General features: G+C 40.0%; 1 protein-coding gene across 2 annotated transcripts in view; it reads right to left on the bottom strand.

Moving 5' to 3' along the window:
- The window catches only part of LOC139967461 (U5 small nuclear ribonucleoprotein 200 kDa helicase-like), a 41,133-nt gene that overhangs the window by 13,264 nt on the left and 1,828 nt on the right, over positions 1 to 26,041 (bottom strand). For both annotated transcript variants that reach the window (XM_071971310.1, XM_071971311.1), the window contains exons 3-29: positions 25,548 to 25,719; positions 22,771 to 22,963; positions 22,359 to 22,417; positions 21,860 to 21,955; positions 21,365 to 21,514; positions 20,633 to 20,732; positions 18,839 to 19,059; positions 18,184 to 18,357; positions 17,363 to 17,500; positions 15,714 to 15,869; positions 14,773 to 14,943; positions 14,095 to 14,153; positions 13,585 to 13,843; positions 12,629 to 12,778; positions 11,925 to 12,110; positions 11,252 to 11,413; positions 10,178 to 10,459; positions 9,218 to 9,370; positions 8,425 to 8,589; positions 7,529 to 7,635; positions 6,192 to 6,483; positions 5,711 to 5,781; positions 4,767 to 4,867; positions 4,190 to 4,363; positions 3,447 to 3,607; positions 2,482 to 2,709; positions 1,365 to 1,556 (exon numbers count right to left, since the gene is read on the bottom strand). In XM_071971310.1, the coding sequence (XP_071827411.1) occupies positions 1,365 to 1,556; positions 2,482 to 2,709; positions 3,447 to 3,607; positions 4,190 to 4,363; positions 4,767 to 4,867; positions 5,711 to 5,781; positions 6,192 to 6,483; positions 7,529 to 7,635; positions 8,425 to 8,589; positions 9,218 to 9,370; positions 10,178 to 10,459; positions 11,252 to 11,413; positions 11,925 to 12,110; positions 12,629 to 12,778; positions 13,585 to 13,843; positions 14,095 to 14,153; positions 14,773 to 14,943; positions 15,714 to 15,869; positions 17,363 to 17,500; positions 18,184 to 18,357; positions 18,839 to 19,059; positions 20,633 to 20,732; positions 21,365 to 21,514; positions 21,860 to 21,955; positions 22,359 to 22,417; positions 22,771 to 22,963; positions 25,548 to 25,719 (4,372 nt within the window). The remainder of the gene's footprint in view (positions 1 to 1,364; positions 1,557 to 2,481; positions 2,710 to 3,446; positions 3,608 to 4,189; positions 4,364 to 4,766; positions 4,868 to 5,710; positions 5,782 to 6,191; positions 6,484 to 7,528; positions 7,636 to 8,424; positions 8,590 to 9,217; positions 9,371 to 10,177; positions 10,460 to 11,251; positions 11,414 to 11,924; positions 12,111 to 12,628; positions 12,779 to 13,584; positions 13,844 to 14,094; positions 14,154 to 14,772; positions 14,944 to 15,713; positions 15,870 to 17,362; positions 17,501 to 18,183; positions 18,358 to 18,838; positions 19,060 to 20,632; positions 20,733 to 21,364; positions 21,515 to 21,859; positions 21,956 to 22,358; positions 22,418 to 22,770; positions 22,964 to 25,547; positions 25,720 to 26,041) is intronic.

The raw sequence follows: 26,041 nt of genomic DNA, 5'->3' as shown, positions 1-26,041 counted from the left end.
TAACGCTGCTGCGAACTCAGATAGCCTTCAGACTTATTGCAGAGCCAACTTTAAGTCAGGTCATGAAAACCACCTATGAAGAGTCACTGCATGATACAACAATTTTTTGGCAACACGCCTATGTGCCGAAAGGAAATCTTTTGTTTTGGCTGCACATTGCTAAAATTGAAGGCAAAGAAATTACTATAATTCAGCTTGAAACCTTAATCTTCTCACTAAGATTACTCGTCATGTCTATTAAATGTGTTCTAAGTTTTGGTTTCTTTTCAGGGAGCCTCTGTAGAAGATCCTACTAGTATCGAAACATCATCAGGCCCTCCTCTAACTTATCACATGTGAAATGAACTGGATGCCTGCCTTCGATTGAGGTCTGTACACATCTGAGCGATACACTAGCAGTAAAACAGACCTTTCACTCGAGTACGTCGCACAAAACATGTGGCATACTTTGACGTACTTTGAAACGGTGTGTATATCACCTCATGTTTGAATCATGCAGATACGAGGGGAACAGGTTACTGCAAGAGAGGTAATGTATGTATCTATGTATATTAGATCCTCCTGCAAGCAGGAACCCGCGAAGAAGCCTCACTGGCTTATCAAAGCCGCAAGCTGACCGAAGTCAGTTTCTTAGATTCATATTTTACGTCCATGATTATGAATTGTCAATATCAATTGTCAACAACTCTGTAACTGGACGACATACATTAATCATGGAGTGACTTGAACTTGGGACCCTATGATTGGAAGGCACCGGCGTTGACCATTAAGCTAACACTACACAATACAGTGAAGGAGTCGATGATGTAACACAGCGACTAGTTTTACAACCGGATGCTTCTTCTTTTACTTTCCCACGAGTTGACAGCTCTCAACAAACTGACCCTCATCAAACTGACCCTCATCACACTGACCCTCATTAAACTGGCCATCATCAAACTGGCCATCATCACACTGACCCTCATCACACTGACCCTCATCAAACTGACCCTCATCAAACTGGCCATCATCAAACTGACCCTCATCACACTGACCCTCATCAAACTGACCCTCATCAAACTGGCCATCATCAAACTGACCCTCATCAAACTGGCCATCATCAAACTGACCCTCATCAAACTGACCATCATCAAACTGACCCTCATCAAACTGGCCATCATCAAATTGACCCTCATCAAACTGGCCATCATCAAACTGACCCTCATCAAACTGGCCATCATCAAACTGACCCTCATCAAACTGGCCATCATCACACTGACTCTCATCAAACTGACCCGCATCAAACTGGCCATCATCAAACTGACCATCATCAAACTGAACCTCATCAAACTGACCCTCATCAAACTGACCCTCATCAAACTGACCTGAATATGCAACTCTAGAGACACAGGTCTGACATTCGGGTGGAAGTTGAACGTGTTGTTGGCAGCTGCGCCCAGCCACTGAGCTACGTCTTTGGCATTCGCCAGGGACGAGCTCAGGGAAACGATGCGGATGTTGCGTTCGATTTGAGACGAGATGTATCGCATCCTGGAACAAAGGACCTCCAATATGGGCTGAATTAAAAAAAATGAGAAGGGAAAAAAAATAGTTGCATTTGTTTTTTCTAATTGAATACAATTGAGTCTTGCATTACTTGGATAATGAGACCAAAAAAACTAAGTAGCTGTGGATTTGATTTTTTTCTAGGATGACATCGACAACACTGCTACTACACAGCGTTCGTACTCCACCATTTCTTACCCCCTAATTTGGGTGTAATTGTTCCTGCTTCATGGTCCCCAAGCAGTTAATGAAATTACAGACTATTTCAATATAAAAGAGTCTATCTCTTTATCTTAGCCTACACATTAATAACAACTTAATAATAATGAAAGTAATGAACTTTTTCCTAATATAGCCTAATGGTAGGCTACCTTTAGTAAGCCTAATTATTGTATCTATTGTGAAATTTATGCTAACTCCTTTATTTATTTTCTTTATGATGGGGACTTTCAAGAGCCATAAACCACAAACATGACATACTGTGGGTCATAACATTTCACCAGTTTGATATGTGCCATTTAACTTCTTAAACACCTTGCGTGCATAAGTCATATCATATAGAAGAAGAAGTGTTCAAATGACAATGTTTGCCTCACTTTTCCAGACTTTCTAGACCTAGAAAAGAGACCTTTTTTTCCTATTTTGGTATTTTTCCATATTGCATGGGAACCATGAGGTCTTCAGTGGAAGCACCACAGCGTATCAAAGAAAATGAGAGTTGTGCTAACACGTACTCCAACAATGATATGCTTTTGTCTTGAAAATCAAGCTGCTCACCCCCAATGGTCAGCACCAAAATTGGTTTTTCTTTCTTCCTTTGGCGGGGAGTTATTCACATAACAAAACCAGTCAAATTAAATCGCGGTTCAATGTTTGGTAAATAATGTGTCATTAAACGATACTTTTGCAATTTCGTCCCTAAAATTCAAAGCTTACCCCATCGTCGCCGCCGATGAGATGGAGCTCGTCGACAATGAAGAGGTTGACGCTCTGGACATTCTTCCTCTGCTTCCACCTCCGGGAGAGGACGTCCCACTTATCGGGGGTGCAGACGATGATGTTCCCCTTGGCCAACAGTTTCAGGTCGGTGGCCGTTTCTCCTGTCAGCAGCACAACCTTCTTACCCAACTGCATTTGAAACTTTGCATGCCATTCGTTGTAGATCTGAAGAGACAGAGAGAGTCACAAATGAGAGACCAGAATAAAGTCTACACTATGACAGATGTAACCATGGTTCTCCAAAAATTCATCAATAGAGTATGGAAAAGTAGCAAAAAGACATAAGTAAACTTAATCAAACCCTGTAACACTTCTCCAAAAAGACCAGAATCCTTATCCAAATTCCAATCTTTATGTTCTCTTATGACGAAGCAAGAAAAACATAGCATCATTATTTTCTAGTGTTTGCACAGGGTATCCGGGTACCTACCCAACGCTATACTACCCAGTTCCTAAGCCAGTGGTTTAACCGAATGTTTGAGATGATATTTAGGAATGAGAATGAAGTCAGCTTCTCCTTCCAGGAACAAACCTCATTTATTCTACCTCTTTTGCATATCATTCATAGCGCACTGAACAGCACTAGAATGCCAAGATTTAGAGGTATCGACATGTGATAAAACCAAAATAAACAGCTCACGCAGGTTCACCAATCTGAAGACACTGTTCATGTCTGAATAATCATCACATCGACAGGTTTGTTTAGGTTAACACTACCACTCAAAAACAGGACCACTCTCACCCGTGGGTCAATTTAAACAGTTAATGCAGGTTCACCATACTAAAGACACTGTTTAGGTTTAAATGATCATCACTTTGACGGTCTGTTCGGGTTAACACTACCACTCATTGGACCATTCTCATCTGTGGGGCAATTAAATTGTCCTGAGACAGCAAATCACCTGCTCAGCGACGTCATCCAATGGTGTAACGTAGACACACCGACCATCTGAATCCTGCGTCAGCATCCGCAGAATGGCCATCTCCCCAATGACGGTCTTACCACTCCCTGTAGGAGCACCGATGAATATGTTGTCGTCTCCGTTGTACACGGCATAGAAGACTGAATTGAGAAACGTAAGAAAGAAATGATACAAGTCATTAATAATTGGATGGATGAGCAGGGTGGGGTACCCCGGAGGGAGGTGCAAGGTCTGCCCAATCTTTACATTTGCAATTTCTTCGGTGCAACAGAAAGCAGAAGGCACTTTAAATAGAAGATAAAGTAATAGTGTAATAGTGTGTGTTATCTTTTTGTGTGTTTCTTTCCATATCTTTAAAAAATTGAAATTAATATGGAAGGGTAAAAAAAAATCATAACTATTTGGCTACCTATCAGTGGGACACTTTTCTGGCAAATAAAGCTATCCAATCCAAGGTCTTATTTTCTAGCCGATTCCAATTCAAAATCAATGAGTCAGACACACACACGTACAGAAGGCCACAAAAAATAGCAGACGAGAATAATGACACCAACATAGAACAGAGAGAGACACACACATTCACAACAATGACCTACTCAGTTTATCAAGGTCATCTTGAGGTACGCTTGGTTGGCTCTGCGGGTTCAACCAACCAACCAAATTTGCAACATATATGATAGTGGTGGCTGTAAAGTGTTAATTTTTCCTTCTGTAATACTGACCTTGTGTTTGTATGGGGTTAAAGACACTGAACTTGCTGCTGTACAGAGACTCAAATGTTGGATTCCTCAGGGCAGACACAGGCAGAGGTTGAAGGTCCAGCAATTCTGTGGGAGGCGCATTTTTCTCTGGGAGAAGCAAATGTCGGAATGACACCGGTAGCTGGGTTTCCGAGCCTGCCAAAGAAAATAAAACAACAGAATCGACGCTATGAGAGAGGAGAGGAGTAACAATCAAACCTTCGTAAGTAATGTTCATCACAAAGTGTCACAGTTGATTGATCAAAAATTCAACAGCTGACATTTAAAAAAAAGGTGCACATGTATATGTTTGTTAAAACAGGGTAGTTTTTGAATAATAAGCTGTAATAGAGGACACGAATATTTGAAACCTTCATACAAAGAATGCAGAATGTTATGTAATGGAAAAACTAGAGTTTCAATAAGTTTCTTATCGGTAAACACAAACTTCTTGACTAATAAAAACACTCAATATGCTCTGTGCCAAAGTTATCTCTGTGTAATATCCAAGACAGGAATCTAAGCTGTCACTGGACTCTCCATACTGCTCCCGACTTACCGATCCACTTGTCTGACACGACGCGGATGAAATACTGCGGCGGCAGAGGCTCGAAGACGGGCACAAAGAACTTCACTACGTGTTCATCCTGCGCAAATTTACTGTGACAGGGAGGAAAGAAATATGAGCAGGTTAAGGAGGTAGAGTAAGTATGATTATTAAAATTAATAATAGTAATTATGATTATTCGCATTGATTATAGGGTATATGTCTTTATCAGTTGCAAACTGAAGTGACATCAAAGTTGAGTACTACAAGGGTTCTCAATATCTGAAACGATTCAAGGAGAAAGCAAGTCCATTCATCTTCTTTAGTGTATGAGATACAGATAATAGAATAAACAAGAAAAGAGATTAAATCTGGTTTTCAAAGGCGTGTCAGGGTGGTTACCACCTCTGTCGATCTGTGATGGTCATGATGCCACTGGGTGGTGGAAATGTTTATTTTTGGTTTTGTTAGGGTGTAAAACCCGGCCCAAATTGTCAACAACCTGATACATGTTTGGAAGCGTCTGACAATCCAGCCTTTGACACAGCTGGTCTGTAAATGGTTTACTTCCAGGTTTTTTATCTCGCAAAAAGTTTTAAAGATTCCATGAAATAAGGTTCAAGCAATCTGTGCCTTTGTGCTTTTTTGTCGAGTCTAAAACAAGTGTTTTAGGCCACAACTTTAAAATGGGACCTTTTCTCAAAGAATATAAGGGTACATATACTTTTGTTCCCTCAGAGAGACAACCTCACTTTCCTTACACGACCATTCTTACATAATTACTATATATTGTCAAGGTAAATCGTAAAAGTATCGACACTGAAACTTTATCCCAAATTGTCTTCAATATTACTGAATAATTCTCATTTGCAAAATGGATACAGCAGATAATTAGAATCAGATATTAGAAAAATGAAAAACAGATATTAGAAAATGAAAAATGCAAAAAAATCTACCTCTTTAACAAGAAGTACTCATGATGCAGGATGATTTCACTGTCTACATCCTCCACCAAAATCCAGAAGGCCTGACAGAAATAAAACACCAAAAAAACAAAATTAAATAATCAACTCACACAACTTTATTACCTTCAGGTGTCTTTTGAGCATGATAGAGTTTGAAATGTTTACTTTAGCAATTCATGAAATATGAACAATTGTTCAGGAAATAACCCTTTCCTTCTTCACTGTTGTAATGAATAAATAGAGAGCATGAAGAAACACTATGCCTTGTCCAGCACATTTGTTGTGATATCACTCAATGAACAGTTTACCAAATAACATTCATTCAATCCACACCTTTTGCCCTTGTGTGGATATCCTTGCCTGCATACTGGGTATGTATATTACTGTGAAATGTCTATGGACGACCTTTTTAAACAGTTTAACGACTACGGCAGATTGGTTCTGTCACAGTACTACTGTATCTTCTCCCTACCTCTGACTGGCCGTGGACTTTCTCATCCCACTGAAAGTCCGGCGTGATGGTCAGCTCCACCCTAAGGGTGCTTCTGGTGATGGGCTGGATGTGGGCGGAGAGTTCCAGCTTTGGGAAGAAGTGGATGTACTTGTGGATGGTCTTGCCCATCTTGGGCATCCTGATCAGCTCTCCTAACTCGTTCGGGCCCAGATCGTAGAACCTCTCCCAGGGGAAGTTCTTCTTCTCAATCTTGCGGGTCACCTCCTCTGGTATCCGCTTGAACTGTCGCAGGGGGCTCATGGACTGCCACCTGTGTAGATATAGCATGCGAGGTGTGAGACGGAGAAACAGTATATAACACCGGCCAAAATACACAGCCATGCAAATACACCGTCAAGATTGTCTCCTAAAATGACAACATTTGCAAGGAACGTATGGAGGTGAAGAAAGAGAATTATCTAAAGAAAGTGTCACCTACTTTTTGAGGAGTGCAAGACAGTAAGAAAAAACATAACTGATAAACCCTTTCTAACAGCTGAAATTAAACTGTATAATTGCAAGGGAAACAAACCTAGCTTACAGACTATGTGGACAGTTCCTCAGAATTCCCACATCACATGCATTCCTAGGATAAACTGAGTGTGGTTCCTTTATTCAAGATGTGAACCACAAAATGACCAGAACAGATATGACTGAACCACAACTTGTATATCATATCAAACAGAAAGGTTCCAAAACAGATACTACACTTAACTGCTTAAAATTTCCACCCCCTCCCATCCAAAACTTCCGGGCTTGTATAAAATTGTTCTATGCTAAGAATGGCTGACACCTCAAGATGTGAAAATGTTTGGAAGCGTCTGACAATCCAGCCTTTGACACAGCTGGTCTGTAAATGGTTTACTTCCAGGTTATTTATGTCGCACAGAGTTTTAAAGATTCCATGAAATAAGGTTCAAGCAATCTGTGCCTCTATGCTTTCATCAGGAGTAACATTATGGAAAAAACAATCATTTCACTATGTGTTTGATTAGTTAATGTGTTCTGCTTGCCATAGTCACTTTCAATCAGTTCACCCTTTCTAACAGCTGAAATTAAACTATATAATTGCATGGAAAACAAACCTAGCTAACAGACTATTTGGACAGTTCCTCAGAATTCCCACATCACATGTATTCCTAGGATAAACTGAGTGTGGTTCCTTTATTCAAGATGTGAACCACAGCGACTAAAGCAGATGTAACTGAACCACAACTTTTTTCACATATCAAACACAACAGTATCAAAACAGACACTACGCATAACTGTTTAAATTCCTCTTGTCCTTGTTGAAAATTAAATCGAATGGCACTTACATCCTCTTGTCAATCATTTTAGCGAGAGCCAGGGTCTTATCGGTGAGTTGCGCCCAGCCTCTATGGAGCACAATCTCAAAGATCGCACGGATGAGACGACCAGCAGACTAGAAGAGTAAAACAGAGATCAGCATCAAATGGATTCTCTTGGTAAGTCTATGCACAATGAACATTACTGTGTTAGTAGTATATAGTATTAATGGAAGGCCTTATCAGGCAGGGTATGAAGATACAAGGCATATGGGAGAGAACCCTGCATGAAGGGAGGAATTTCTCATTTGTTAGATTTCTAGATTTTTAACTTCCATCCTCCCCACAAATCTCCAACCCCCCCCAACCCCCAAGAGACCCTTTTATCATCTATCATATAAAAATGTTCGATGCTAAGAATGGTTGACATCTCAAGATGTGAAAATGTTTGGAAGCATCTGACAATCCAGCCTTTAACACAGCTGGTCTGTAAATGGTTTACTTCCAAGTTATTTATCTCGCACAGAGTTTTAAAGATTCCATGAAATAAGGTTCAAGCAATCTGTGCCTCTATGCTTTCATCAGAAGTAACAATATGGAAAAAACAATCATTTCACCATGAGTCTGGTTGGTTAATGTGTTCTGATTGCCAAAGTCACTTGCGAGCAGTTCACGTGATTGCGATCTGAAGCACTACTGAAGTTTCAATGCTATTACCAATTACAATGAAAAGTGTTAAAAGATTTAGCTAATGTAACCATGTAAATAATAAGGTATTCACTTCAACTACTTTGTCACTGCTTTGTTATTGCGATAGCTGCAATCTGGAATCTTAGGGAATATGAACAATTCTTCTTTACATACCACAACTTACACACAGACGTATAGGACTCTACACCAGGCACAAACAGACAAGTTATTCTTACCTGGGTGATGTAAACCATGTCAGAGACGAGGGCAAATCCTTCCAACTTGAGATGCGAGATGAAAGCCTGCAGGAGAGTATTCACTTTGGCGCTGGGTTCTTCGATGCTCTCTTTGATGGGAATCGGGACTCTGTCCAACAACATATTCAGTTCCATTTTCTCCTCCTGAGTTAGAAGATCAACATTAAGATGTCAAACGAAGTACTGGCTTGAATAAAATGCAGAACTCATCTGTAGCACAACTATAGCAGAGCTCATATTTAATTGGGCAACGGGGTGAAAATAAGTGCGAGCCAGGGGCAGAATGGCCCGAAGGGCTTGACAAACGGCTCCCCTTGAGGCCACTTTGTAGCACTTATTGGCATCCATTCAATCAACCAATGCTTCGCCTCTCCCCCCCCCCCCCCCTCGCATCAAAGAAGATAAATCTATTATCATCCATAAGGCCTGGGATTGAATAAATATGGTTAAGAATGGCTGGCACTTCAGAAGTATAAAATGTTTGGAAGAGTCTGACAATCCAACCTTTAACACAGTTGGATTGTAAATGGTTTACTTCCAGTTTTTCAATCTTGCACAAAGTTAAAAGGCTCCATGAAGAAATGATACTCATGCAATCTGTGCCTCTGTGCTTCTCCTAGAACATAAAATAAAACAAGTAACATTGACTGAGAATTTGTGTAGCACGAATGTTTTCTCATTCTACATTGTTGACGTGCTGGCAAAAGTGAACAGACTTAGTTTTTACAGCAAAGTGCCGAAATGATAAGTATCGTCCGGCTGTACAACTGACCTCTCTCACGACCATATTTCTGAATTCCGAAGAGAGGGAGAAGACTCTGAAGAGGTCGATCTCGCTCAGGGTTGGCTTCAAGAGACTGTTGTAGGTGCTCATGGAGTCGTTGGTGCAGTAATAGTGACTGGCAATACGGCCAAGCTCGGTCATCTGCAGCAGAAAAAGACAAACAAACCAATCATATGGTTGAATGGCAAAGTTTTGATAACTTGCGACTGTTTTATTCTCTTTTTGCTTCTTGAGAAACAATATGAATTTAAGAGGGGGTGGAGGGGGGAGGGTGGAAGGATGGTTGGCATCAAATCATGTTATGTACAGATCTATCCTTCCCAGGGTGTAAAACCGGCCCAGATTTTCAACAAATTCTGATACATGTTTGGAAGCGTCTGACAATCCAGCCTTTGACACAGCTGGTCTGTAAATGGTTTACTTCCAAGTTTTTTATCTCGCACAAAGTTTTAAAGATTCCATGAAATAAGGTTCAAGCAATCTGTGCCTTTGTGCTTTCTTGTCAAGTCTAGAACAAGTGTATTAGGCCACAACTTTATAAAATGGGACCTTTTCTCAAAGATTATAAGGGTACATGTACTTTTGTTCCCTCAGAGAAACCTCACTTCCTTACACGACCATTCTTACATAGTTACTATAACTAACATCACTGCTACATGCCAGTCATTGCAGGTCTCAGATGGCATGGTTTACAATTATAGTTACAATGTCAACCTAATTTTAAAGCCACACTTAGCAAATCTAAGTAGTACACTGCACTTGAAAAGGTTGTATCCTGCTTAAAGTAAGGTTCTCTCATGTAATTCACACTCTACATGTCAGTAACACAATCCAGTACAGTTGTTTAAATCCAACCTGCTCGATTTAACATGAAAATAGCTCTAGAAAGAAGTACTTGACAACACCATGCATATTCACATATTCACAATATCGGTTAAGTAGTGTCACCTGAAAGTTTCCAGATTTTTTGTCATATTTGATGAGGTTGTTCTTATCCAGGACCATGGCGGCGGTGTGGATGAGGTCGATGCGGAACTGTTCCAAGTACGGGTCCTTGTCCTTGGCGTCGACCGGGATGCCGTAGAGGGTCGGATTACGCATCATTCGAATGTAGAGGTAGGTGTATCCTAACCAGTTGATGGCGTCCTTCATGTTCTGAATGTTGCCGAGGACGACCTCAGCATTGAGGTTATCCACCATCTTGGAGACAAGCTGGCTCTCAACGGGAAGCTAGGAAAGTTCAAGAGATAAATATGTCATTTGAGGCAACCAAAGAATGTTGAGATTAGACAGTTGAAAATGTGAAAGGGGAACAGTCAGGGCTAGAGATCCTACTACAAATAGCTGCAGGTTGCAAGTGGAACAAGATTCGCAGCACATTCCTTGGAAAAGAAGTTTGCTCCTGGCAACAGCACTATTATCATGCAGTTGCCCGATGAGAGACTGTCCCATCTTTAAGCAGCCAATTGCAAATGGCTGCTATGTCCATTGAACAAAACTGAACCTCTGTCAGTATATGAAAGCGTGTATGTAAAAGTAGGTTGGCCTGATGTTTCGATCCTAGCAGGATCTTCTTCAGAGGCTAAAAGACAAGTTACGGTACCCAGAAGGCACAAAAAGGATATATGAAAGCGTCTGACAATCTGGCCTTGAATACAGCTGGATTGTAAATGGTTTACTTTCAGTTTTTTGATCTCGCACGCAGTTTGTAAGATTCCATGGCATGATGTTACCCTTGCAATCTGTGCCTTTGTGCTGCTACTCCTACACAATAAATGAATCCCTTCATCTTAATAGCACATTCAAAGACAAAATGGTCCTTAATCTGCTGCAAGATTTACTGATGCAGTCTGTACCTACTTGGCCTGGGCTTAATAACATTTATGTTCTAAATCCAGACTGAAATCACATTCATGTAGAGAAAGTAATACGATATTTAAATACATCAAATATGACATATCGATCATACATTATGCACATTTGGTAGTCATGCTATATAATGCGGGAATGAATAGAAAATACCTGTTGGTTTTGTAGTGATAGATAGTATTGCAGCTCACTGTGTCCAGTGATCAAGATGCCCTCCCCCTTGGTGTCATACTGGGGTCTACCAGCACGCCCCAACATCTGAAGGATATCCAGGGGGCCAAGCTCTACCCATCGTCCCTTTTCTGGGCTGTAGATCTGGAGGGACATAAAAAAAGAAGAGAGAAATGTTGATAAATAACTTTATATTTTTATCCTTTGCCAGATGTGCTCATCACAACCAAAACAAAGACATTACTTACAGTATATAAAAAACTTTTTCAGACCATAACATCAATGCCTTCAAATTAAATTCATTCCACAAATACAATATAATTTGTTTTCATTGCAACAGCAATTGTTTGCAGCTTTTCCAACACCTACTTTAGTTTATTTTTAATTCACCCGCATTGAGCGATGAAATTCTTGCAGGCAGGGCAAAACTACAAAATCAGAAAGTTGTGTGTGACCAACCAAAACTTCTTACCCTCTTCATCTCCATGCAACATCTTTGGGATAAACTTGACACACTAATGATATCACAATCAACAAAGAACTTGAAATGCCAAGTGAAATATGTAGGTCAAAACCTCTCCAACTATATGATCAGCAAGAACGGATGAGTTTCCGGGATACACAGACCCTTAAGAGTTATTCACGGTTCACCTACCTGTGTGCCTTTGATAATGACTGTGTGAGCAGGGAGGTTAACGCCCCAGGCTAGGGTTGCCGTGGAAACCAAGACCTGGATATGCCGGTCCGCAAAAAGGTCCTCCACCAATGTCCTGTCAATCTTTGACATACCGGCGTGGTGAATGGCAAAACCATACGACAGGAGATCCTTTAACTCCAAGTTCTGAGAAGAAAAAGACAAGTTTAGCAAATTAATAATTTCTGTTAAAGGGCAGCTCGAATCTCTTTTGTTCTCGTCGCAGACATTCTTGCTCAAATAACGTATATCCAGGCACTGATACATTGTCATAACTATATTTTACAGAATTCAGTTTCTTCAGTAAAATGGCAAGCCCAAACCTCTTCAAAGTTTTCTGAGGACCAACACAGGATCAAATCTATCAGTGTACCTCTGCGGGATATCGTCCTGGGATTGCAGCATTTGAATTATGTCACACTTCAGACACGACTAGCTATAACAAGGGGTACTCTACAAACCGGTGTCGTAATGAACCGTAATTTGAGTCACCATATTTCCAAGAGTGAAGCGACTTTAACGAGTGTCTGTGATTTTCCCCTTCAGAATGAATCTAACGACACCAGTCAGGTACATGACTCTAGTTTGTGAAAATTGATGGTAACAACTTCAACCTCTCAACCTTAACATGACTTGTTACAACTCTGTTATTGAGTGGTACAAACCTCTGCTTGGTCTGCCTCTGTACGCAAGATTTCTGTCGAGGCCGATCCCTCCTTCAGAAACTGTCCCAGTGAGTCCTGTTCCAGGCACATATCCCTGATGGCTCTCGCTGTCTTACCAGTTTCCTTCCTGGAGTGGACAAACACCAGGACCTTAAGCAAAGGAGAAAACAACAGAAACTTGATCAAGTTATCAACTATATCATTTCAAGCATTCCATGATGTTTTGCTGACTGGAAAATATATTTTCAACTTTATAGCTAACTGACATGTCACTTGATGCAAACGTCAGCCCTGCAGGGGTTTATCGCACTATCAACGACATGCTAATGATGAAGGCAAACACAGTCCAAAGTTGGAAATCGGATAAAACAATTACACCTAAAAGAATACTGATTGGTGGTTCTTACAGAATTCAAACAATAACAGTATTTACTCAAATCCATAAGCCAATGAAGGACATCAGCAGATAAATTGACATTGTATACAAAAAGTTGGCAACAAATCTCAAATTTCCTTTCAAAAATGAGAATATTTCCACTACTAAAAGGATAATCACCTCGATTTTTTATATTACCACAAGTGTTGGGAAGAGTCTGACAATCCAATCTTTAACGCAGTTGAGCTGTAAATGGTTAACTCCCAATTTCTATGTTACACACAGATAAAATAATCCATGAAATTAATATTACCCATCATGCAATCTGTGTCTCTGTGCCTTAGCAGCTAAAGTTTTAAAAGTGAATCAGGCTTCCTGAAAATGTCATTCTGTTGGTAACCATTGTGAAGTCAACATCTGGTACCAACTATTTACATCAAATGTTACTCGCCCCCCCCCACCCCGGCCCCACCAAAGCCGTATAATTACACTTTAAAACACCCCTGTGACCTGTAATTACATGGGAACACTGCTAAAGGTTCCAAATTCCTTTCCCCCTTCAAAGTGTTGCTTTTCTTACCTGGTTTTTACCCGCATGATCCATGACCTTTTCGTATACAATTTCATTCATCAGCTGGAATCGTTTGATGGCTTTCTTCTCGGTGATGCCGATGTACTGCTGTTCAAGAGGCACTGGGCGGAAACTGTTGTCGAAGAAGAAGAGACCGTTCTCTGGCTTGACCCTGAGGAACGTCGCCACATCTTGGTAGTTGGGCAGAGTGGCACTGAGGCCGACCAGTCTGACGTCCTCCTGCGAGGTCTCAATGTTGCGGATGGTTCTGTAATATCGTAACCAGAGACAACGTTGCTTTACTCTTTCAAATTTATAACAGGGGATGTACTCTCATAACAAACAGTAAGGGGTTGGGGGGGGATGGGGAGGAGGAGAAAAGAGGTCCTATATGCAGTGAAAACAAAGTTACTTGAGTACAAGGTTTGAAGATTAAGGCTTGAGGAAAAGATTAAGGTGTATCTGCCTTAACAGTCTTACTTAAGTAAAATTTCTCCAGTTAAAAGTAATTCTGTTTACCTTGCGATGAGACATTCTAGTACTGGACCTCTGTCGTCATGAAGAAGATGGATTTCATCCTGCAAGAACAAACATTTACGGGATGATTCATATTTCTCTTTTTGTAAACATACCATATGATATGCCGAGTTGGTGACGAAGTAGCAGTTATTTCATTATAACACATTGATGATACCGAGGATGGGTAGATCTCCTATTCAGCAACAACCTCATCAAGTACTGTTATGTATGGGAAGTTTAAACAGCTGATTGAGTCTGCCTGGTCTTCCAAACTAAACTCTCAAAGTTTTCACTCAAAATAAAATTCCAAGTGGTCACCATTTATAATTTCAGCTTTGTCTCTTAATCCCATCTGATGGGTTAGAAGAGACCTTAAGATATTGAAACAAACAACGAATAATGTATATCACACCCATAGGTGACAATATAAGGAAGAGTTTTAATTGTTGAACACCATAGAGCAATATAAAAGAGAAAGAGAGAGAGATAAAATTACTTGCTAGAAAGAAGCCAAGCTGTGGCAATGAAGATATCTCTTGTTTAACTTGGGTGATACATAACCATATTACGAGTGCATATGACAAGACTAGGGCAGAGTTATGCAACATGATGATAACCCGAACAGACATACAGCTTAAAAACTTAATTTTAGGGCAACAAAGAGGAGAGCATACTCACAATGATAATGAGTCTGACCAGCTGCGTGTACGTCTTCTCCCCGCCCTTCCTGGTGATGATGTCCCATTTTTCAGGAGTACAGACGATAATCTGAGTAGCTGTGATCTGCTCCTTGGTGAGCTGGGTGTCCCCCGTCAACTCAGAAACCGTTATTCCGTAAGAACTGAGCCTCTGTGATGGAAATAGTAAACATCCTTTACCATAAAATTTGGAACAGTGCCCTTATGAAAACTGATGAAAGTATAAAATCTTTTCTCAGAGAGTCTGTCTGTCTGTCTCAGAGGGTCACAGTTATAACTGACAACCTTGAGGTTATTCTGCCCTATGGAAATAGTTCTGCTTCTTACAAACTCTCTGAGATCATCAATGTTCTAGTTCAACGACATGTTTAATTTTATTTTCAATATTCCGTAAAACTTTGTCCTACATTTGAGCATATATTAGGTTTTTTATGTTAATGATGGATCATCATGAGCAGGCAATTCCACGGATGATAAAATTCATAATTTACAGGTCACTTTCACAGCCAAACCTTGAAAACATTTGCCTTTTACAAGAGGATTGAATCTTTCAAAAAGATTGATGAATATTTGGAAGCGTCTGACAGTCCAGCCTTTGACACAGCTGGTCTGTAAATGGTTTACTTCCAGGTTTTTATCTCGCACAAAGATTTAAAGATTCCATGAAACAAGGTTCAAGCAATCTGTGCCTTTATGCTTTGGTTCTACGTCAATCAAGTTCACCTAAAGGTTGGACATTTCAAACAAACCTAAGTAATATGGATTTCTGTGCCAACGATAGCAATAACCTAGAGTGGAAATGGATACGTTCACTCAATTTGGGTACATCACTATATAAACTTTCTCATTTCTCATATTATTAGTTTTGATCCTCAATAATAGTGATTCCAAATAGTTTAAGAACAGGACGGCTTTACTCACCTTCCTGAAGTTGCCGACCATCTCCTGTACGAGTGACTTCATAGGAGCGATGTAGATGATTTTGAAGGCCTCCGTGTTGATGGTCCCGTCAGTGTTAATGTTCTTGCCAATCTCTCTGAGAATTGTCAGTAGAGCCACGTTTGTTTTTCCTGCACCCTGCAAATGAAACAGGCAAGACCTTTTTACCATATGATACATGCCACTAGCCCTGGGTGGTATTTTATTTTCTTAGCTAACCCTAAAAAATTGAAATGGTCATTGCATCTACTCCTGAATCTGTGAAAGACTCACAACTTGCCACAAGATCTGTTCTGAAATTGCAAAAAGCTAATAATGAACTCACATCATAATGAGTCAGTTTCCCTTGGAGTTGTAGGATGGGGGTGGGGGGCTATTAGTAAAGACAAACAGCAAGCTCTGTCTGGTATATGTAAATTCCTGCTTGTCATCGTGTGACTGTCCCTTTCAATACATGATATGAGACTGAATCACACCACTGGGCCCAACATAACATTAAACAGGGATGTAAGTGCAGCCCTAAAAAAAAACCGGAAAAATATTCGGAGACCCCAGGTGAATGCCGTCCTAACACATCCTACTCCTAGCTCTGACTACTTACACACTATCGTTATGTTAGGCTAGCTCAGAAGTATTAGCGCTAACACATCCTACCCCTAGTTCTTACTACTTACACACTATCGTTATGTTAGGCTAGCTCAAAGTTACGAATACGTCGCAGCGAACTACGGAATAAAAAACAGTCTCACATTCGAATGCGATCACAAATATCGACTTTCATATGCGTATCCCGTAGATTTTCGCCGCTCACAAATATCACAAGCGTTAATTCCAAAACTTATGTCGAGCACCAGCAGTTACGAAGATATTAATTAGCAGTCCAATCAACATGAATTAGGGAATGTTTTTCAACTACAGAAATGAGCTATAGCGATTTGAAGTTCGCACGTACGCAACGATATTCACATGGCACAATGTTGTACAGTGCAATGCGATGATGCGAAACTGGAAATGGTATTTTGAGTGATCGATGAGTGAAAATTGAAGTTAGCTTGCTGCAACGGGCCAGGCATTTTTGCCGCGTTGTGTCTTTGATATTTGTACAATTTTGTGGAACTTTATTGGAATTAAAAAAAAAACGGATTTCCGTAAAAATACGGAAGACTTATTGGAATTAAAAAAAAAAACGGATTTCCGTAAAAATACGGAAGACTTACATCCCTGATTAAACAACAATCCAGCCCTGAGTTTAATATAAAATTGTTGCATTTTTTCACAAGGTTGTAGGAAGGTGACTGCAAATAAGGTTGAGCTTACTCGCTGTGGAGGCACAGAGGAGTAAGTTTTAATTGGATAGGATTGAGCTTACTCACCAAGGGGGCACAGAGGAGTAAGCTTTCATCAAAAAAGATTGAACTTACTCGCCAAGGGGGGCACAGAGTAAGTTTTCAGTGGATAAGATTGAGCTTACTGGCTGTGGGGGCACAGAGGTGTAAATTTTCAGTGGATAAGTTTGAGTTTACTCACTGTGGGGGCACAGAGGAGTAAGTTTTCATTGGATAAGATTAAGCTTACTCACTGTGGGGGCACAGAGAAGTAAGTTATCATCGGATAAGATTGAGTTTACTCACCGTGGGGGCACAGAGGAGTAAGTTTTCATCGGTTTCCAGAGCTGCTTTGTAGAGTCTGCTCTGTATTCTGTTAAGACTCTTGAAGCCCTCAAAAGCTGGTTGCGCATACTTAGGCAACTTATCGATGTAAACCAAGGTCTGTAAGAGAAAGGAAACATTAAGTGAGAATAATATACCTCATTGGAAGACATTAAAAGTTCAACACTAATAAGGCTTCAACTAGTTGAAGTGGCCTAATTTTTTTTGAAGAAACTAGAGTGGCAAATTCTGTAACTTAGCAACGATTCCTTTTGACATGACCTCCATTAGCTCTTACACGAAAGGCCCAAAAATGATTGCATCTTGATCTTTGCGGAAGACAGTCTGCCATAATATTTATTCTACGAAATGTCACCCAATTTGTTTAAGCTACTGTCATAATAATAACCCTCATTTGTTAGAATAATCCATGAAACCTTCAAGACTGAAACAAAACGGATCTTCCTACTACTATACACTACCTAGGGACAATGATTACGTGTTCTTAAACTTTAAAGAGGACATTAGAAAATGATGGACGTATGTCCAGCTTGAGGGGTCACTATTACACTGACGAGGTCTCCGCTACAATAGTCTCATAGAAGCCCATTCGACATTCCTTTAAAATGTTGCCCATTGCAATCAAACATCAAAAACCAAGTCAAGTCAACCTAGTCAAGATAATGGTCTAGAAGATGCTGACGCTAAAAACACACCACAAAATAGTGCTCAGAAAAGTGAGAATCAATGACGGAAGCGGTGGAGAGATAGTTGGCAAGAAACAGGACAAATTTTAAAAATACCTCATCTTCTTCAAATGGTTTTGGTTTCAAAGCTGGCACATGCACTTCTTCATAGCCCTTCCTCTGTTTACGGAAAGATCCATCTGGCAGTTGGCACTTCTGGTTAGCCATCAAGTGACTTCCTTGGGCAAAGGTTAGATCATCCATATCCAGTAGTTTCTGTGGAGCTAAATTCTGTAACGGGAAAAGGTTATTTCTTTTAGTTTTTTATGTTTGACCTGCCCTCTCGTGCAATGGGAAAGATTGCGTCCGAGATAACGCTGGAACATTACGATAGTTTGAAGGTTTTATGACAATGTCGAGAGTTTCAGGAGGGGCAACAACAGGAACACATGCTGCACCGCTAGGACTCTCATATTTCTTTCCCTCCACTGCTATCACTTCTGCAGGACAAACTTTCTGAGAAGCGTCAAACTTGGGAGGTTCGTGAATGGAAATATGATCATCTATCATTGTACATAGGCTCATCAAACAGTTAAATCAATTAATTCTCAATGTTATTTTGAAACCAGGTTTTTAAGTTTTTTGTTGTTTTAATGTCAGCTTGCATAATTTTACAAAAAAAACATAATTTCAAGACTTTGAAACCCTTCCCCACCCAAGTCGTCCCATCACCCACCCTTCCTCTACCATCACACATTTTCTGTTCACTCACGTTATCAGCTTCGTCAGTTTCCATGGCCTCTAGATCTGCATCCACCCTGGTTTGTCGGGCAGCAGCCTTCCTGGCTCTCTCCTCTTGGATGAGGTCTTCCTTCTCCGTCTCTGTGAGAGCCTCCAAGATGGCGGTCAGTTCGGGCTCTGCCTTCATCTTCTCCTCAAGGCGGGCTCTTTCGGCAGAGTTCTGAGCCTTGGCCAATAGAGTACAATGCAAAACTGTAATGGAAGCAAAACTCTTTATTATCATGAGAAGCAGATATCTACTGGAAACCCAGGGGAAGTAACACAAATAATCAAGGTGTCAATGTGTTAGTCTAGAGCACCCTACCAGCCTATCCTGCACATTGGTCAATGTAGGTATGGTATGGTGAGCTGTCAATGTGTTAGTCTGGAGCACCCTACCAGCCTATCCTGCACATTGGTCAATGTAGGTATGGTATGGTGAGCTGTCAATGTGTTAGTCTGGAGCACTCTACCAGCCTATCCTGCACATTGGTCAATCTAGGTATAGTATGGTGAGCTGTCAATGTGTTAGTCTGGAGCACCCTTCCAGCCTATCCTGCACATTGGTCAATCTAGGTATGGTGAGCTGTCAATGTGTTAGTCTGGAGCACCCTACCAGCCTATCCTGCACATTGGTCAATCTAGGTATGGTGAGCTGTCAATGTGTTAGTCTGGAGCACCCTACCAGCCTATCCTGCACATTGCTCAATGTAGCTATAGTTTTGGTTCTCTCTGGTAGTTCAAGCAATGCATCTCTATGGACCTGTTAGAAAATTAATTGAGGACCTCTAGTCTGTAAAAAAAGTAACCCATAGGTAGTCCAACTTGTTATCAAGAGCATGAAATAATTACTGACAGATCTGTTATCCAGATATTATCTTTTGTCACATACTCATGATATCTATGCATGTAAACAGTCAATGTTTGTTTTGATTCTGCTGCATGGAGTTAAAGAATCTGTTTCTTTCACATCACAGCAAATGTTAGTTCTGATGCTGTTTGACGATGAACACTAGGTGTTCAGGACTTCTCTCCACAAGACAAAATTTGTTTCAAAGACACTTAATTTCAGTCAATACTGAAATATCATGGCGGACAGGTTTGTCATCTATATCCAGTAGTTTCTGTGGAGCTAAAGTCTGTAATGGGAAAGGTCATTTTCTTTGTTTTATGTTTGACCATCCCTCTCGTGCAATGGGAAAGATTGCGACAGAGATAATGCTGGAACATTACGATAGTTTGGTTTTAAGACAAATGTTGAGAGTTTCAGGAGGGGCAGCAATAGGAACACATGCTGCACCGCTAGGACTCTCATATTTCTTTCCCTCCACTGCTATCACTTCTGCAGGACAAACTTTCTGAGAAGCGTCAAACTTGGGAGGTTCAAGAATGAAAATATGATCATCTATAATTGTACATAGCCTCATCAAACAATTAAATTGAAAATTGAAAATTTAAGTTCTGATGCTGTTTTGGCGATGTCCACTAGGTGTTCAGGACTTCTCTCCACAAGACAAAATTTGTTTCAAAGAAACTTTATTTCAGTCAATACTGAAATATCCTGGCGAACAGGTTTGTCAGAGTGGTTGATTCGTGCTCCAGCAAAGCGAGAGTTGAATCAGCAGAATATTTCATATTTTAAACTATTACTTGATTATTGGAAAATGAAATCCAATACTTGCTAACTAGAAAACAATGATTTACATTACTTTGGCATAAAAATCAGTACAGAATACAATAATAAAAAATATAAATTTCATAACATATATTCAACGATGTAACTTACTCATCTGTCGTTCCTTTCTGAGAAGTTTGATGAAATCGAATCGGTTGGTTCCTAGAAGCATCACAAGTTGGTTCTCAACCTGTCCATCATCAGCCGCATCCTGAAGGTGTAAAGAGACCACCAGACATGCATTATAGAGAGGTTTAAAGGAGGAGGAGAACGAGGAGGAGGAGGAGGAGGAGGAGGAGGAGGAGGAGGAGGAGGAGGAGGAGGAGGAGGAGGAGGAGGAGGAGGAGGAGGAGGAGGAGGAGGAGGAGGAGGAGGAAAGATTGAAATATCGGGTTGCTATAAAAAGAGAAATCGCATGTAAAGTTTCAACTTTTTGTAAACACTTGACCTGTTTTCCATATTCGTAATCACATAACATAACAAGCAGTTCTCTCTAACCAGTGGCCTTTCTTCCGACCACAGATGGTAGGTTCGATAATCGAACAGAATTTTTATTAATCGGAAGTCAAAAACACCACCATTCCTGAATAGATTTGTTGTTAATAATTCACAAGGTCTCTGAATAGCATAAACAAATAAGAACCAGATGAAAAAAAATATAATGAAAGACAATATGGGGGAAAATGATCAATAGAAAACTGACTACAAAAGAAAAGAGAGAAGAAAAAATATCTAAATCGGTACTTCAAACAAAATCCGCACACAACTGAACATACAAGGCTACAGACTACTGCACACAAAAGCTTCACACTGCTTTAAATGAAGAAACATTGGTCAATGTACCTTTAGTATGTCCAGAACTTCTCCGGCTTTAGCTTGGGAGACGTTGGGATCGTCGTAGAAAGTACCCAGCTGCCTCTGAAGCCAGTAGGCATCGATATCTCTGGGATGAAGATCCTTCTGAGCTCCGAGCAAAGCCTCACCACCTGCCAGCTACAGAAGAAAACAAAGAAGGCAGACCAAAAAAAAAATATCTGTAAGACTTCGAAGACAGCAAAGTCCTCATTGACACTAACTAATTTTTCCTTCCCAGATAAATGAAAGCACTTACGACAAACTGTTATCACATTCTCAAAGTTTGCCATTCATTCCCTCTCCCTCCCGACTCATAAGTAAGTCCATAAGAAAATAGGTTTCATGAGGAGATGGGGAAAGGTTGCCCACGAGAAGGATCAGGAGTTAAATGATCGATCGGACCAAGAGAGTCATTGAAAGGATTGTTATTTAGTGTTTTACGGGGTAAAATCTCATCTCTACTTGTCTTGTGAGATTACTTACACTTGTAGTTAGAGCATTGTCTCGTGCTGGCTCTTCTCCTTCTTCCTCGCTCTCCGACTCCTCGTCCTTAACTTCTCCGTAATCTTCGGGATCATCCTGGAGAGGTAATGGGACAAAGGGATAACATTTTCAGTAGGTCTAGAGAGAGCCTTGGGGGAGATCACTCAAATCAATCACTATGGAAAGCAGTTGGTTTCTTTCAGCACCATTCAGATTCCTTAAAGACTACAACATGTCAACACATAAACCATTCTACCCCGCTTCAAGTAAGAAAATTACAACTTTCAATATTTGCCTCCATCTCAAAGTCGAAGCCCCAAAAAATGGTACAAAGTACAATACCAAACTCTGATAACGATCTCAAAAGACATAACCGTAGGAACACTTAAAGAATGGCTAAATCTCAGAAGTCATATTTACTGAAATGAAGAATATTGACAGTGCACTTCTCCACTAACAACAAGACATCTAGAAATGTTTTCGGATGTAAAAATCTCACCTCGGCATCTGACTCTTCAAACTGGACATTAACTCCAATTGTTTCATCTATTTCATCCTCTGCAAAAAAAGAGAAATTACAATGACCTTGACTTTGTTGTGAGAAATGTTCTTATCCCATACTCGTAGATCACTGGGACTTTGTTAAACCAGGTTTTCATATACCTTGCAAAATATCCTATTTAGTGCAATTGACTTGAGCCTTTACGTTACCATTGAAGCAACCTCTTTAGTTGATAATAGAAAACCATATTCCATATTTTGATCAATGTATCTCGAACGAACTAACATACTGGTGTCACTAACGAACAAAATAAAGTACGAACATACTAACGAACATACTGGTGACACTAACGAACATACTGGTGAAGGAAGTTTTGTCAGGCTCATCCGCTGAAGAGAGGTTGACCTACCTATCGGGTTTTTATCTTTGTCTCCGCCGTAGTCTGTGATTTTTTTGCCGAGATTCACAAGCAAAGCAAATCTTTCTTCGGCTAACTTGCCAAGGAGAAGTTCTAGTTCCTTCTCCTTTTCTTTGCTGCGCGAGTTATCATTTTTCAGAGTGGCCAGCACCTCATCTGCAGCACCACAGAGAATGTCTCTCGGCTGGAACGGAAACAGAAACTGAGTAACAGCCTAATGAGCATTACTTTACATCCAGCTGAGATACGCTGTTGTAGTAGAACAGCAGTCTTTCAATATTTATTTCGTAGTTTTATTTCATCTTACGTTTTCTCTTAATTACGCATTTCCATAGCCCCAATGAGAAGTTCTCTGTCAGAGAGGACATTAAACAAGAAATGTACAATTTTGGTAGACACATAATTAGCAACTACATTTCAATGTGTGTTGACAGAATGGAATTCTTTACCCTGCTTGAGTTAAGAAATTGCCAGGATCTCCAAATAGTTAGAGATTACATACTTGAATACTTACAAATAAACAGTACAGCTAGTCTATTCTTCACTTATTATAATGTCCTTTTTTTAAAGTCAAATAATTTATGTACTGTTTGGTCAACTGATGTAAAGTAACATTTCATCAACTCTAAACAGCGACTTTTGTATTCACATGTATTACTCTCCTCTCCATCAATTACAACTGCTACTGTCTTCAACATCAGTCTTTTTGTGAAATATCTCTTCTTCAAATGATCAAATACAAAATTTACAAAGATTTAACCAGTTTGCAGGGAATAATTTATCCGGTTTTGCATCGTAAAATTGTCAAATTGCTATACAAGTCCAACTATGTATAGCAGTTTTTCACAGAGGAACACACAGTATTTTATAAGACAAACTACAGAGCCTTCAAAACTGCTTCACAAAAATGAGGGCACTAATTTATTCCCTGGTATGGTATAGTTCAGAGAATATCTTGTAACAGATACATGTATACGTGTTAAAACAGACATTAAAGCATTCTTCATGGTGACCCCAGTTAGGCTTGCACGGTAAACCGGTTTTAGTACCGAAACCGGTTTTTTCCGACCGAATTTCGGTACTATTTTTTATTTTAAGAAAACCGAAAAACCGGTAAAAACCGAAATTTGAATTGCAAAAACTGGAAAAAACAGAGTTTGTTGACTTTGGTTTCTCCTATTTACCTTTTTTTTTGCAATATGAAAGTAAATTGCAACAAGAGAAAGCTTTTCTGATAGACGACATTGTCAGCTACGATCGGCACACGCCATAACCAGTGCTTGAGGGTGGATAGCTAGGCCTAACATTAGGCTATGCAGCCCTTATATGCGTGCATCAGTTAGGTGACCTTGTAGTATTGAACTGACCTTGGTGGCCAACGTTAGTAGTTGTGAGAAGTACACACTCAAATGACGAGATGCAGTTCAAAGTAAATTGTTATATCCAACGTGTTTGTCCTCCTTGTGTTGTTCTTATTATTTAACTTCAATTTATTGGTAGAGTATATGGAGAAAATCTTTTCAAACACATTGATCACAGCTCGTGTTCAAAAAATAAACGTTAAAACTTCAAAGGTACATTGCGCAATCCACAATACCATACGACATGTACAGTCGCGGGGGGGGGGGGGGGGCTCTGTGAGTTTAACAACTAAGATGCAACAGGTAACATTACCAATCACGGGGGGGCTCTGTGTTTAACAACTAAGATGCAACAAGTAACAATCACGGGGGGGGGCTCTGAGTTTAACAACTAAGATGCAACAAGTAACATGAGAACAATCACAGTCCATCATTCACAAGAGACACCTGGCGTCAGGCTTGAGCCAAGGAATATTAAAGGAGTAAAAATGTTGCATACATGGCTGGAAATTACAGATGTTGCTGTTGGGACAATTCTCCTTTGTACGCTAATAGATTGTATTTTCCTTGTGAGTTTCCTTTCAACATTTCTTCTTATCAGTTATCAGACAAGGCGTCTCTCAGTTTGTTTTTCGTTTACGTTGATGAACACATGTTTTCAACTTAAACGTTAACAATTTATATTCTTTGCCAACCTAATCCCCGCTTTTGCCAGCGATGTTTTTCATCTTGTACTTGAAAGTGCAGACTGTAAATTCTCTTCACTCCTTGAAGAGAATTTTTTTTACCGCCAAGATACCACCCGCGAACATGGCTAGAGCCTCGTGCAATTTGGTACATTCGACCACTTTGTCAGCCACTACTGAATATATTGGACCAATCATTTTGTAAAGCATTTTTTTTTACGATCTCCAATTGGTCATAATGGGGTTTACGCTCGGCCCTCATCTCCGAAAATATAACATATAATATAATATAACCGTGATATTTTACACGAATTTGAACTTCGTGAAGTACAGTTAACACAAGACAAACGATAGGTGTACGTGATGTTAAAACTTTAAGAAAAAATTTCACTAACACATTTCTTTTCGACATATTTACTTCAGTTTAGTTAACGTGGGTTATAAAATGAGAGTCATGAAGGCAGTAACATTTCTTGAATTTATTCTCCTTGTTTTTAACCCTTTACTGCGAACAAACAGAGTTGAAACCGCTGTTGGTAAAGCTTCAAAAATATGCATCTTAGCGATCGAGATTTGGATGTTTGCAATGCAATTCGGGAGGTGGAAAAAAAACCGGTTTTTGAGCCAGATTCGGTTTTTTGCTAGAGAAAAACCGGTTGTAAGTTTTCACGAAACCGTGCAAGCTTAACCCCAGTATCTATTAATTTCATATCATCCTCACCTGGTCACCTAATGCTGCCTGGATGAAACTGAGTAGAGCTTCATAAGTCGTCCTTGTCTCAGGTGTCTTGGGCCTGTAGTAAATTCCAACCATGTCATCAATACCCTCAGATAGTAAGGTTTGACCCTTGAACTTATTCATGTCATACTTGGCATCGTCACGCTTCTGCCGCCTGTTGGAGAAAGGACAAATTATGATCAAGAATGAATTTCTCCATCTATTTAATGGCACCTACTGACAAGCTGGTCCTATTGGTGACAGAACTACAATGGACGATTGTGAGTCATCGCTGACTACTATCGGCTAAATGGGCTCTTGATGTCAAACCCCACATCCATGTGGTATTTTGTATGGCGATGATATATGAATTCTTCAAACTTAGGGATATTTTGTTAAAGCATCTCGCAACAACGGAGTGAATGATGTCATCAAGGCACAGTCAGCTGAAAGTGTTACTGTTTCTCTTTAAAATATTTAACTCTCTTATGCACTGA

Source organism: Apostichopus japonicus, chromosome 5 (genome assembly GCF_037975245.1).
Source record: "Apostichopus japonicus isolate 1M-3 chromosome 5, ASM3797524v1, whole genome shotgun sequence".
Taxonomy (NCBI): Eukaryota; Metazoa; Echinodermata; class Holothuroidea; order Aspidochirotida; family Stichopodidae; genus Apostichopus; species Apostichopus japonicus.
This window is presented reverse-complemented; position numbering and strand designations above follow the sequence as displayed.